Here is a 15,290-nt window from a genome sequence, read left to right on the forward strand (position 1 = left end):
TGCTGTATCAGCCTTCTCAGTGACCTTTCAGCCTCCTGTCTCTCCTCCCTGTAGTCCTTACTTCACTCTGCTGCCGCAATCACTTTTCCTGAAAGAGTTCACTCCATGTTTCCCCATTCCTCAAGAACTCCCATTGGTTGCCCATCCATCTCCACATCAAGAACGCCTTATCATTGGATTTAAAGTCTCCTGTCTTAGCCTGCACATTTCACTCCTCAAATGCCAATCTACCCACTGTGCCTCAATCTCATCTATCTTACTGTTGACCCTTGCCCACATCCCCTCTCTGGCCTGGAACTCCAACTCCCTTATTATACGACAGACCACCACTCTCCCTACTTTTCAAAGCCTTATTTAAATCACATCTCCTTCAGGAGGCCTTCCCTAAGTCCTTACTTCCTGTATTCCCTCTTCCTTCTGTGTCACCCCGGCACTCACACTTAGAGAAGCAGCATGGCTTAGTGAATAGAGCACAGGCCTGGTAGTCAGAAGGATCTGGATTCTAATCCTGGCTCTGCCACATGCCTGCTGTGTGACCTTGGGCAAATCACTTCACTTCTCTGTTCCTCAGTTACCTCATATGTTACAAAATGGGGATTGAGTGTGAGCCCAATGTGGAACAAGGAAATATGTCCCACCTGATTAACACATATCTGCCCCAGAGCTTAGAACTATGCTTGGCACATAGTAAGTGCTTAACAAGTACCATTATTATTATTTTCTGTACCCTTTAAGCATTTGATATTCACTTACCCCATAGCACTTACGTACATATCCATAATTTTATTTAAATGACTGTCTCCCCCTCTAGACTGAAAGCTCCTCGTGGGCAAATAACGTGTATACCAGCTCTGATGTACTTTCCCATGCATTTAGTACAGTGCTCTGCACACAGTAAAGTGTTCAATAAGTACCACTCATTGACTGATCCACCACTGAGGGATTGATTGCAGGTCTGTGTTTTGATTCCCCCCTTCAAAGCCTTACTGAAGGCTCACCTCTTCAAGAAGACCTTCCCAGACTAAGCTCCCTTTTCCTCTGTTCCCCCTCTCCTCCCCTCCCCATCGCTTAGACTCACCTCCCTTTGCTCTACCTACCCCCCACAGCACTTGTATGTATATGTGTACATATTTATAATTCTATTTTTATTAATGATGTGTATATATCTATAATTCTATTTATTGATATTGATGCCTGTTTACTTGTTTTGATGCCTGTCTCCCACCTTCTAGACTGTGAGTCCATTGTGGGCAGGGATTGTCTCTCCTTGTAGCTGAATTGTACGTTCCAAGTGCTTAGTACAGTGCTCTGCACACAGCGCTCAATAAATACGATTGAATACTATTGAATGAACTCTCCTGTCCCCACCAGTCATGTTCTTGGAGATGCAGTGGAGGTAATGAGTCAGTCTGAGGATGGGGTCATTACACGTGATGAAGTTCATGTGGAAAATTTTCAAACAAAACCCACTTTCAAAGTGCCCACAGCACAGTCCCGATGCCGTTTGTTAATGTGGTAACCCAAAAAGCATTTTGCCCGGGTAGGCGCCTGGGTAGCTGCCATGGTTTATGGCCTCCTACATCTGCCAGCTATTTTTCAAGGTTTCCCCTGAGCCTGTCAATCCCCCAGGTGACTGGTTAGAAACCTCCACTATTCCCTTTCTGCGGGAAAGACTGGGGGAAAGAGAAATGTTCACATTCCCTGATCAGATTTGAACTTTTTACAAAGTGGGGTTGTAGTGGTCCAATATTTAATTATTGAGAAATCTTACATCTGCAAATACCCCAACTGATCAGAAATACTTAGTATAATCAGTATTTCTCCATACAATAGAAAGCACACATGTTATAAGAGGGTTTGAGATGTGATTCTGTTTTGGGTGGAACTATCTGTCAGACTATTCAATTCAGTATAACTAAAAGGGAAATTTTTCTTTAAATCTTGTGCAGTCCACAAGGCATAGTTTTATGATATTTTTTTCTCAGGGAAAAAATGGAAAGAGATTTTACTTTAAATGAGAACTTATTTATGAGAACTAAATGAGAACCTAGAAAATGATGATGGTATTTGTTAAATGCTTACTATGTGCCAAGCATTGTTTTAAGCACTGGCACTGTTCTTAGTCCTGTCCCTTTAGCCACACTGAATTGAGACAATTAGTAAAATGACAGATTGAGCTTCAGATAAATTCCCATCTGAAACCCATACTGGCCGTCGTGACATAAATGTGTTCAAATTGTCTGAGTCTCTTCCAGGATCAGAGCATAATCCCATGTTTCACTCCACAGTTTGACTGTTAACTTGCTTACTGGGATGGCCAAGCACCATTTAAAAAAAAAAAGGATTAAGGTCATTCAGATGTGTGAAATACTCTTACTATTTGTGGCCATGCCAACTCTGTTCATTCCATTGTCTGCTCTGTGGAAGTTCCTGTCTCCTGGGACAGCTGATGAGTCAAAACCCTTGAGGTGGATTTTGAGATGGCAAAGCATCCAGAATTTGGTTTAATCACGTTAATACTTGGTTAATAGAAATGCAGATGGGAAGATGGTTACCTAGTGGATAGAGCATGGACCTGGGAGTCAGAGGACCTGGCTTTAATCCCAGCTCCTTCACTCGCCTGCTCTATGATGTTGGGCAAGTCACTTAACTTCTCTGTGCCAGTTACCTCATCTGTAAAATGAGGATTAAGACTGTGAGCCCCAAGTGGGACATGGACTGTGTCCACCCTGATTAGCTTGTATCTACCCCACCTCTTAGAACAGTGCCTGGCACATAGTAAGCACTTAACAAATAACATTAAAAAGTGCTTAATTAAATTCAGACTGGGCATCCCTCAATGTTCCTTCTACCCCTTACATCTGTAGTGATAGATTGAATTTGAGAAACGGTACAGGCATCAGCGAACAAATCAGAAGAACTTTGAGATATTAGACAGTCAGGCAAAATTCATTTAGGGCATGTTGGAATTTTGCTGCCTTTCAGAAAGAAGTGGGAAGAAACTGATAAAACCAGTTTCTCTTTATAAGACTTTTGGAAAATCATTTTTATGTTTTGTTATAAGCTTTTTGAGGCTTTTAGTAGTTAACAGAGGGGAGGGTCTCAGAAATATTTTCCTACAGGGGTAGTTCACACATCCTTTAAATGGAGAAAACACTGCTAGAAAAGGATTGTGTGTTCTTAGTTCAGCTACCAAATTAGTCATAGTTATTGAGTGCTGTGTGCAGAGCACTGTCCTAAGTGCTTGGGAGTGTACAACATAATATGAGACACATTCCCTGCCCATAGTGAGCTTACCATCTGGAGGGGGTGACAAATATTAATGTAAATAAGTAAATAAATTACAGATTTATACATAAGTGCAGGGTGCGGGGGATAAGTAAAAAAGGCAGGGTGACGCAGAAGGGAGTGGAAAAAGAGGAAATGAGATATTAGTCAGGGAAGACCTCTTGGAGGAGGTGTGCCTTCAATAAGACATTGAATTTGGGGAGAGTAATTGTTGGATGTGAGGAGAGGGGTGTTTCAGGCCAGAGGCAGAACATAAGCGAGAGATCAGTGGCGAGATAGATGAGATCGAAGTTCTGTGAGCAGGTTGGCATTAGAGGAGCAAAGTAGATGGGCTGGGTTGTAGTAATAGGAGAGTAGTGAGGTAGGAGGGGGCAAGGTGATAGAGTGCTTTAAAGCCGCTGTAGGGAGTTTCTGTTTGTTGCGGAATGGATGGGCAACCACTGGAGGTTCTTGAAGAGTGGGGAAACATGAACTGAATATTTTTGTAGAAAAATGATCTGGGCAGCAGAGTGAAGTATAAATTGCAGACATCACCTTCATCCACTTGTCTCCTCCAAACATCTCTTGGGTTTTAAAAGATCTTCGGAAGAAGATTTCACAATGGAGTGGAATGATGCTCATGGCCTAGGCAAATTATTTAAATTTTCTGGGACTTGGTTTCTTTATCTGTAAAATGGGAATTCAATACCGGTTCTCCTTTCCCCATAGACTCTGACCCCCATGTGGGATAGGGACTGTCAGACCTGATTATCTTCTATCGACCCCAGTGTTTAGGCAGATAACGAGCACTTAATAAACACCACTATTATTGTTGTTATTATTAGCCCGCCTTAGTTAACAGTTCTCAGTGGGAACACGACTGAGAGGGATGCGAGTGTGAATTGCTCCACCGAACCACTAGCACTGCAAACTGTTCCTTCTCACAGGTTTTCTGGAGTGAAGTCATCGTGGCTGGACCGAGGCTTCACCTTTTATCTAAAATCCCAGCTCAAACACATCACTGCTCTTGGCGAGGAGCCGAATCCTGCTTGCTTCTCCCCAAGATTCTCCTTGACTCCGCGGGCTCAGTTAGAGTTTAACCACCGGCCTGTCAGAGCCCTAACCAGTTTCTTGGGTTTCAGAGATGGTTATCTGACTTCACCTCTGACAACCGGCTAGTGTTTAATTCTGACCCCTTTCGGCTGCGTCCCCTCCTTCTCTCTCTGGGCTCGTAAATTGGCAACCCTGATATTTCTGGCTTCAGAACTGGAAAGGGCCCATATTTTCCTCTGTGGCGGTGTGGGCTATGTTTGCAGAGTAGTTTCCCATCATACGTGCTCCTGGGACTCTGGAGCTAGTAAAATCTGAACTAGCAAACCCTCAGTGGTCGCTGACTGGGGTGTGCACTTATTGGAGTTTTTTCTTAGGATGGGGGGCAGGCAGGAGAAAGGAAACCAGAAAAACTAGTTTGGGTGTGTGTACTCCTATATTTTTATTGTTTTTTTGGGGGGTGTTGGTTGCTGGATTCAAGCATTGTGGGCTTGACAATCTGACCATTGGTGAAAGCAAGACCCATCATGGGCTAACCCAAGCATTTGCACACAGCTAATAATAAGATAATTGTGGCATTTAAGTGCTTACTGTGTGTCATTCGTTAAATCATATTTATTAAGTGCTTATTATGTGCAGAGCACTGTACTATCCTGAGCTCTGGGTGGGGTGGGGGGGTCATGAGACAGTGTAGTCAAATCCAGACACTATGGAAAGAAGCTCCTTGTTGGCAAGGCATTGAAAATGCCAGGGTCTGAGGGCTCCATTCATGTGTACCTCATTGAGGAACAGCATGGCTTAGTGGAAGGAGTACAGGCCTGGGAGTCAGAGAACCTGCTTTCTAATCCCAGCTCCACCACCTATCTGCTATGTGACCCTGAGCAATTCACTTCTCTTGCTGTCATTCACCTCATCTGTAAAATAGGGATGAAGACTGTGAGCCCCATGTGTGACAGGGACTGCGCCCTACCAGATTAGCTAGCATTCATGAGAAGCAGCGTGGCTCAGTGGAAAGAGTACGGGCTTGGGAGTCAGAGGTCATGAGTTTGAATTCCAGCTCTGCCACTTGTCAGCTGTGTGACTGTGTGGGCAAGTCACTTAACTTCTCTGTGCCTCAGTTACCTCATCTGTCAAATGGGGATGAAGACAGAGCCTCACTTGGGACAACCTCTATCTACCCTGTATCTACCCCAGTGCTTAGAACGGTGCTCTGCACATAGTAAGCGCTTAACAAATACCAACATTATTATTATTATTACCCCAGGGATTATTTCAGGCCTGACAAACAGTAAACACTTGACAGATGCCATTTAAAAAAAAATGTGCTTCCTTTGAATCTGACTCCTCACAGTGTCATGGACTTAGTAGGTCAGTTGATGATGCTAAGTATTATGTCCTAGTTGGGTTTCAGTCCCAGCTCTGTCACTTTTTTTTTTTTAAATAACATTTGTTAAGCCTTTACTATGTGCTAGGCACTATACTAAACACTGGGGGAGATGGAAGACAATCCGTTCCTGCCCCACATGGAAGACACTGGGACTCATGGAACTCACTGAATCCCCATTTTACAGATGAGATAACTGAGGCACAGAGTAGTGAAGTGACTTGCCCAAGGTCACACAGCAGACAAGTGGAGGAGCCAGGATTAGAACCTAGATCTTTTTGACTCACAGGCCCATGCTCTAGCCACTAGGTCATGCTGCTTCTACCATGTTCCTGCTGTTTGACTTTGGACAAGTTCCTTAACTTTCCTGTGCCTCAGTTTCCTCATCTGTAAAATGGGAGTAAAATTCCTGTCTCTCTCCCTCTTGAGAAGCAGCATGGCTTAGTGGAAGGAGCACGGGCTTGGGAGTCAGAGGTTGTGGGTTCTAATCCCGGCTTCGTCACTTGTCAGCTATGTGATTTTGGGCAAGGCACTTATCTTCTCTGTGGCTCAGTTCCCTTATCGGTAAAATGGGGATGAAGACAGTGAGCCCTACATAGGACAACCTGATTACCTTGTATCTACCCCAGTGCTTAGAACAGTGCTTGGCACATAGAAGCAGCGTGGCTCAGTGGAAAGAGCACGGGCTTTGGAGTCAGAGGTCATGGGTTCAAATCCCGGCTCGGCCGTTTGTCAGCTGTGTGACTTTGGGCAAGTCACTTAACTTCTCGGTGCCTCAGTTACCTCATCTGTAAAATGGGGATTAAGACTGTGAGCCCCATGTGGGACAACCTGATTCCCTTGTGTCTAGCCCAGCACTTAGAACAGTGCTCGGCACATAGTAAGCACTTAACAAATACCAACATTATTATTATTATTATTATTAAGTGCTTAAATACCAACATTATTATTATTAAACTGAGTCCTGTGTGGCACAGGAATTGTTTGATATGGTTATTTCAAATCAGTCCCACCATTCAGCTCAGTGCTTGACATATGGAAGTGCTTAATAAATAGTAAATTATTATAAGGAGGTTGATCAGAAAAGCAAGACTGTTTAAAGTTTGGTTCTGCCTAGTTATGTGGCTAATAGACTGTGGTCATGCTTAGGTTAATGGGAAGCTGCAAATGTTTCTTGTGGGCAGGGAACTTATCATGCTTCTGTTGTACTCTCCCAGGTCCTCAGATCAGAGTCTCTTTTAGTAGGCGCTCAATACTTACCATTAATATTACTAAAATAACTCAAACATTTGGAAGAGTCCTGAAACTGAATATATCCCATTAACCTCCTTCAGGTCAGTCATATGAAATCCGGCTCCTAGAGAATAGGAAATTGGGAGATTTTCAAGATTTAAACACGAAATATGTCAAGGTAAGTTGAGTGCGTGTGTGAGAGAGGATCTGTCACCTTATTTCTTAGTATTGTTACCTCATTAGAGAAGCAGAGTGACTTAGTGGAAAGAACACAGGCTTGGGAGTCAGAGGTTGTGGGTTCTAGTCCCGGCTCTTCCACTTGTCTGCTGTGTGACCTTGGGCAAGTCACTTAACTTCTCTGTGCCTCAGTTACCTCTTCTGTAAAAATGGGGATTAAAAAATGTGAGCCCCATGTGGGACAATCTGATTACCCCGTATCTACCCCAGTGCTTAGAACAGTGCTCAGCACATAGTAAGCACTTAACAAATGCCATAATTATTATTATTATTATCTGTAAAATGGGGATTAAGATTGTGATCCCTATGCGGGACAGGGACTGTGTCCAACTCGATTTGCTTGTATTTACCCCCAGAGCTTGGTACAGTACCTGGCACATAGTAAGCAGTAAGCGCTTAACAAATACCAGTGATATTATTATTCTTTCAGTCAAACTTGGAATCATAAATTGTCCATCCCTGCTGTACATTTTCAGTAGCACGTTTGGAGTAAATAAGTATATCACAAACCAATGTATTCCAATTCACTGTCATTTTCAGACAGTCAAATCTACCAAAATCTTTGAACACCTCACTGACCTCTTCTTCAGTTCACTGTATCTGGGGAGACTTGTGAGATTAAGAAGATTGACTTTCCATCTTGTACCCGAAAACACTCCGGTTTTTAAGTCTTCCCATCTCGGAGATGGAGGTGTGTGCAGCACCACCATCCTGTATTAGTTTTGAAGGAGAGTCAGGAAAGAAATGCAGATTCCAATCCTCTGGCTACTGTGGGAGCTGAAGGGGATTCTTTTGACTCTTCACATTCTGGTGGAGGGAGAAAATGCCAACTACATTACCAGACAACCCCCCCCCCCAACTCCCCTATACTAATCTCTTTTAATGGCTTCCTGCACCCCTATCACCACCCTTCCCTCTTATCCCACTCCCTTCTGCATCGCCCTGACCCTCTCTCTCCCCACCCCCCCCCACTTTTCAGCCCCACAGCACTTATGTACATAGCTGTAACTTATTAAGCTGTAGTGATGTCTGTCTCTCCCCTTCTAGACTGTAAGCTCAATGTGGGCAAGGAGTGTGCCTGTTTATGGTTGTATTGTACTCTCCCAAGTGCTTAGCATAGTGCTCTGCACACAGTAAACACTCAAATAGGATTGAATGAATGAATGAATGATGTGCCCTGGTAACTCTTGTGGCACTACTCTTGCTGGCCTTTCAACTCCTCTTGAGTTAGTAGAAACCAGATTTGCAGTGTCAGAGTTGAGCCCCTGCTAAGAGGGAAACTAGTGAAGTGCAAGTCCTGGCTCAGGGTTTCTTTTTGGTGCCTTCTGCCCTTAGAGCATCATTCGTGTGGTCTTTCATGACCGGCGCCTGCAGTATACCGAACATCAACAGCTAGAAGGCTGGAGATGGAGCCGTCCTGGGGACCGGATTCTGGATATCGGTGAGTCTGTCCTCCTGCGAATCTCCTCCTCTAGACTGTAAGGTCCTTCTGGGCAGAGAACATGTCTGCCAATGCTATAGTATTGTACTCTCCCAAGCAGCGTGGCCTAGCGGATAGAGCATGGACCTGGGAGTCAGAAGGACCTGGGTTCTAACCCCGGCTCTGCCGCTTGTCTGCTGGGTGACTTTGGGCAAGTCACTTCACGTCTCTGTGCCTCCATTCCCTCACCTATAAAATGGGGATTAAGACTGTAAGCCTCGAGTGGGACGTAGACTGTGTCTCACCTGATTGCCCCAGCGCTTAGTACAGTGCCCGGCATATAGTAAATACTTAAATACCATCGGAGGAAAAAAAAGCTCTTAGGATAATGCTCTGCACAGAGTAAGTGCTCCATAAATGCCATTCATTTTTTCAAAAGTGGTTGCTAGGGCGTTCCGAGTTGAATATTATCCAGTGCATTTGATCCCTGTGACCCTCATTGTTAACATAATTAGCATTATTTGTGCAGAGTAATGTATTAGGCCCCTGGGGATATCTAAGATGCTCCATTCCTGAGGAGCTAACAATATGACAGGTAGCCACAGATTTTATTCATAGAATGGACACAAGAAGACAACCATAGATACAGTGGGTATGAACTAAAACAAAAAATTATAAAGGACCAAGGGGCCCTGGGTTTAGTAGAAAAGACATTGTTGATGGCACGGACTCTTGCATCTAGGGAGAGGAGAGTTGTTTGGGCATTCTAGAGGCATTAATAATGGTGTTTTGTTAAGCGCTTACTATGTGCCAAGCATTGTAGGATGATAGGACTGGTCCAGAGATTGGATGTCTTAGCATACCCAAAATGGAACTCCTCACCATCCCACCCAGGACCTGTCCTTTCCCGTCTTTCCTATCATCGTGGACAGCACTACCATCCCCTCTGCCTCATAGGCCTGTAACCTCAGCATTATCCCTGACTCATCTCTTTAATCCACATATTTGAATGGTCACAAAATCCTGTTGGTTCTACTTTTCTCAGCATCTCTTGAATCCACCCTTTTCTCTCCATCCATACTGCTACTACCACCCCAATCCAAGCCCTCATCATTTTCTGCCTTGACTCCTGCATTGTTCTCCTCACTGACCTTCCCCACTGCATCCTGTCTTCTCCTCTTCAGGTCATACTTGACACTACTACCTAGTTCATTCTTCTGAAAAGTCATTTGGCATCTCTCCACTCTTCAAAAATGTCCAGTGGTTGCCCATATGCTTCCACATTGAGCAGAAACCCTTCACCATCATCTTTGGGGCACACATTCAGATCTCGCCCTCCTACCTCACCTTGCTGACTTCCTACTGTATAATTCAAACTGTACAATCCACTCTTCTAACATCAACCTACTGACTGTCCATCAATCTCATATACCCTGCCACAGATGTCTTGCTCACATTCTCTCTCAGCCCTGGAATTCCCTCCCTCCCACTTCATATCTGACGGACAACAACTGTCCCCACCTTCCAAAGCCTCCTAAAATCCCCCCGTGTGCATTGACTTGGCTGTGTACCTCTTATGCACTTTGACACTCACCTCAGCCCCGTAATACCTATGTAATTATTCTTTTACTCTATTTCCCCTCCCTTAATTTATTTTAATGTCCGTCTCCCTCTGTAGACTGTAACCTTCTTGTGGGCAGGGATTGAGTCCACCAACTCACTTTCCCAAGTGCTTAGCACTGTGCTCTGCATAAAGTAGGTGCTCAGTAAATACCACTGTTGGATGGAAGCTATTCATTTGATGTCTCTGTGGGGGCAGAGCACAGTTATGTTGGGGACTGGGCGTGACAGTGCTCTTGATGAGTTCAGATCTATGTGAAATGGACCTGGTTGTCTTTCCCTTGCTTCCCCTGTTTCTTTTAAAGCCATTTCAAAGACAGTTTTCTTTCTCCAGACATCCCGTTATCTGTTGGCATCTTGGATCCCAGAGCCAGCCCAACACAGTTAAATGCAGTTGAGTTCCTATGGGATCCTTCGAAGAGAGCATCAGCATTCATTCAGGTAATCAGGAGGCGGCTTTTAGCCACTCTGGGTTGGCAGCATGGGGTGGCACGGCCATTACTTTTACCACGTTTCTGTGCAGTGTGCTGTCCTTTTGGCTAGGAAGGCAAGACACAGAGAGCTGACGTGACTTTCCCAAGATCCCAGTGTAATTGGGGGGAGTTAGGGTTAGACTCCAGACCCACTGAGTGTCCAAGATTTTTGCAGTTAAAATTCTTAACTTTTCATCAGCCCGCACCAATTACTTTCTCCTTCTTTTTATAATGAGAAGCAGTGACTATGGGCCTGGGAGTCAGAAGGACCTGTCTTCTAATTCCAGATTCTCTGTGTGACCTTGGGCAAGTCACTTCGCTTTGCTGTGCCTCAGTTACCTCATCTGTAAAATAGGCACTTAAGATTGGGAGCCCCACATAGGGCAGGGACTGCATCCAACTCAATTTCCTTGTATCCACCCCAGCACTCAGTACAGTGCCTGGCACATAGTAAGTGCTTAACAAATACCACAATTATTATTATCAATCAGATGGAGAAATATTCAGACCTCAATCATTTGTCTGATTGCTCTTTTGTTTTCCTTTTTCCTTTAAAGGTACATTGCATCAGTACAGAATTCACTCCGAGGAAGCATGGAGGAGAGAAGGGTGTTCCGTTTCGGGTGCAAATTGATACGTTTAAACAGAACGAGAATGGCGAGTACACGGAACACCTGCATTCTGCCAGTTGCCAGATCAAAGTGTTCAAGGTACAGAGCTCTGCTCCTCTTTGAGTGTCTTTCCCTTTCTGAGATTGAGAACAAGGAATTCTTCACCTCCTTGAGAGCCCTTCTGGTCCCCGTCTGGTAGGGATATATGGAACTAAAAGACGTGTTGCCGTGACTTTCAAAAGCCAACGTTAAACCTACGTCAATCTGTGTTCAACTAGTTACATTAAGCATCGTCATCTAGCTCTTTGTAGTTAATTCCACCTTCCCTACCCCCAGCCATGTTTCTTGCAGTCGTATTCATGGATCACTGTAGCCAAGGAGAAAGTTTACTTATTGGCCCTTTTTTTTTGGCATTATGTAAGTGTACCAGATTCCCACATTTAAGAAGCCTCCAAGGTGGTCACAGTAGGTCCAGAGATGAGGAAAGTCAGGGCACCCCCACAGATTGCTTTCTAAAGTCACCTGCCAAGTGTTGGACTTAAGAATTTATGTTGCGCCCTCCTTGGTGTACATGTTTTCAGGTCTGCTCCCATTTATTTATTTGACCACTCAAGTTGGAAATGCTTTTATGTTTGACTCCAGGGTTAATGTGTTATCCCTGTAGGTGGGTGGTGGGTGTGACACTTAATATTCTGTAGTTCCCAAGATGCTAGTCCAGCACACTGTACCTAGTGGGTGCTCAATAAATGCTGCTGTTACTATTACTTCTTCTACACCTAATAATAACTGTGGTATTTAAGTACTTACTATATGCCGGGTGCTGTACTAAGCGCTGGGGCAGATGCAACGTAATCAGGTTAGACACAGTCCCTGTTCCACTTAGGGCTCACAGTCTTAATCCCCACTTTACAGATGAAGTAACAGAGGCCCAGAGAAGTTGTGACTTGACCAAGGTCATATAGCAGACAAGTGACAGAGACAAGAATAGAACCCAGGTCCTCTCTGTCCCAGGCCGGACTTGGTGACGCTGCTTCTCTAAATAATTAATGCTAATACTATTATTGGAGTACTCCTTGAGTGCAGGTATCCTTCATTCATTCATTCAATAGTATTTATTGAGCGCTTACTATGTGCAGAGCACTGTACTAAGCGCTTGGGATGAACAAGTCGGCAACAGATAGAGACAGTCCCTGCCGTTTGACGGGCTTACAGTCTAATCGGGGGAGACGGACAGACAAGAACAATGGCACTAAACAGCGTCAAGGGGAAGAACATCTCGTAAAAACTGTACAGTGAACTGTGCAGCGTGGCTCAGTGGAAAGACACGGGCTTAGGAGTCAGAGGTCATGAGTTTGAATCCCGGCTCTGCCCCTTGTCAGCTGTGTGACTGTGGGCAAGTCATTTAACTTCTCTGTGCCTCAGTTACCTCATCTGTAAAATGGGGATTAAGACTGTGAGCCTCACAAGGGACAACCTGATTACCTTGTATCTACCCCAGTGCTTAGAACAGTGCTCTGCACATAGCGCTTAACAAATACCAACATGATTGTTATTATTATTATTGTTAAATACCACAGATTGCATGATAAAACAACTATTACTACTACAAGTACCACTATTATTAGCACTGGAGAGTGCTAATAATAATCCTCCTCAGCCTGCATTCTCCCCAGCTCCCTGTGCGATTTCCCATCTCTCTAGGGCCCTGTGCTGAGATGATTCTTCGTTTTCTTTTGAGGTGGTTGTTCTGATGGAATTTAGCTGTTTTTTGAATGCCCTCTGTGGGAACCGGGATGGCTTTCTCATCTCTTGCAGAAAGTGACAGGGAAAAAAATCACTGCACTTGTTAGTTTAATACAGTAACTACCTAAAGAAAGCACATTTAACACTTGATTTCTATGTGTTAAAGCCCTTGTGGTTTTACCCAAGGGACAGAATGGTGCTCAGAGTGTGGTGAAGCAACCCTGCTAGCATTAGGTGGTGGTCCTCAAAACTCCCCATTGGCAGAGTCCTTGAGCAGGGTAATCAATCAGTTGTATTAAGTGCTTACTATGTGCAGAGCACTGTTCTAAGCACATCAGTCATATTTACTGAGTGCTATGTGCAAATCACTTAGCTAAGCACTTGGGAGAGTACTATATACCAAACAGACACATTCCCTGGCTACAAGGAGCTTACAGTCTAGAGGGGGAGACAGGCATTAATATACATGAATACATTACAATTATATAGCACTTGAGAGAGTACACTACAGCAATTAGCAGATCTGTTCCCTGCCCATCAGGGTCACAACTGGAGAGTTTCCAGTACTCTACCAGTCTTGACTTCGGGAGGGAGAGTCAAGCAGAGGCATATCCATTCCATTCCTAACTTGAGCAATGGCTAGCGAGAGGAAGGTGATCTGCTACAAGTCAAAACTCGCCCGTGCTGGGCAGCAGTGGCATGGGATAGAGTCAAGGGCAGAGACTCAAGTTTACTAGGCAGAAGAAGGCAGTGGTGAACCACTTCTGTATTTTGACCAAGAAAACCGTATGTATCCACTACCAAAACGATTGCAGATGGAGGTGGGGCATTCTGGGAGAGATGTGTCCATGGCGTTGCTTTGGGTTGGGCTCGACTCGACAGCATAAGACAACAACAACCCTACCCATAATGTGTTTAGAGTCTAGAAGGGGAGATGGACATTAATATGAAAAACCCAGAGTTGACTCTTGGTGGGGAGTTGTTCCTCAGCTCACAGAACCTTCCAACCTGTTACTGTTAGCTATTTCCAAGCATGTCTCTTTTTAAGCAGGAGTGAAAGACACAGCTACGTTGAAGGGGGCAGGGGCTAATGAGTGGAGGAGGGCCTTAGAAGTACAGGAAGTCAAAGGGGAGGAAACTCCTCAGGAAGCAAAGGGTGCTGTCGGGAGTAGAAGCCCCCCAGGAGCCATGTAATGGTGACTGTGGCTCAGTTTGAGTATATTCTTGAGGCGCCTGCCTGTCGCTGGTCAGTTTCAAATTTACCATCAGAGAGTATTAGGTAAAGCAAATAAGAGATGGAGCAGGAAACACCTCATTTGTTTTATCCCGCCTCCTGATTTCCTTTGGGTCCATGGCCTACTTGTGATTTCTGGGCCCTGGGCTAAGGGGACCGCATTTGTTCTAGCCACTAATTTCCAGGCAGTTGGGGACACTGGGGCAGCTCCACCTATCAGAATGGAAGTTCCTCGTTGGCAAGGAACATGTCTGGGGCTCCTGTGGCACTTTTTCAAGTCCTTAGTAAGCTGCCTTGGACCCAGTGGGTGGCTTACAAATTCCATCACTGCTACTTGTAAAGGAACTAAGTGGATAGGGTTTTCGATTTTCCTGTGGTGATAAATTAATCAATGGTATTTATTAAGCATTGTACTAAGTCCTTGGGAGGGTACAATACAACCGAGAAGGCAGACACACTCCCTGCCCACAAAGAGAAGCAACATGGCCTAGTAGAAAGATCTCGGGCCTGGGAGTCAGGACCTGGTTTCTAATCCTGGCTCCACCTCTTGTCTGCTGTGTGATCTTGTGACTTAACTTATCGGTGACTCAGTTACCTCATCTGTAAAATGGGGATTAAGACTGTGAGCCTTATGTGAGAGATGGACTGTAACCAATGTATGTACCTTGAATCTAACCTAACACTTAGTGGACTACCATACAACCAGAGCTGGTAGACAAGATTCCTGCCCACAAGGAGCTTATAGTGTATGAGGTGTTATATTGTTGTTTTGTACTCTCCCCAGTGCTTAGTGCAGTGCTCTGCACACGGTAAGTGCTCCATAAATACCACTGACAATGAGACCAACAGTAAAATAAATTACAGATGGGGACATGGCAGTGAAAAGATATGTAAGCTTGGGTTTTTTATTTTCTCTTTATAGTAGTTAAGAGCTTGCTATGTGCCAGACCCTGTACTAAGTGCTAAGTTAGATTCAAGGTAATTGGGTTGGGCACAGTCCCTGTCTCATATAAGGCTC

General features: G+C 44.6%; 1 protein-coding gene across 2 annotated transcripts in view; it reads left to right on the top strand.

Annotated features, from left to right (window-relative positions):
* TFCP2L1 (transcription factor CP2 like 1) overlaps window positions 1–15,290 on the top strand; it is a 61,750-nt gene that overhangs the window by 25,007 nt on the left and 21,453 nt on the right. For both annotated transcript variants that reach the window (XM_029076298.1, XM_001509223.5), the window contains 4 exons: window positions 7,036–7,112; window positions 8,507–8,612; window positions 10,546–10,652; window positions 11,242–11,394. In XM_029076298.1, the coding sequence (XP_028932131.1) occupies window positions 7,036–7,112; window positions 8,507–8,612; window positions 10,546–10,652; window positions 11,242–11,394 (443 nt within the window). The remainder of the gene's footprint in view (window positions 1–7,035; window positions 7,113–8,506; window positions 8,613–10,545; window positions 10,653–11,241; window positions 11,395–15,290) is intronic.

This window comes from Ornithorhynchus anatinus, chromosome 1 (genome assembly GCF_004115215.2).
Source record: "Ornithorhynchus anatinus isolate Pmale09 chromosome 1, mOrnAna1.pri.v4, whole genome shotgun sequence".
In the NCBI taxonomy this organism is placed as follows: domain Eukaryota; kingdom Metazoa; phylum Chordata; class Mammalia; order Monotremata; family Ornithorhynchidae; genus Ornithorhynchus; species Ornithorhynchus anatinus.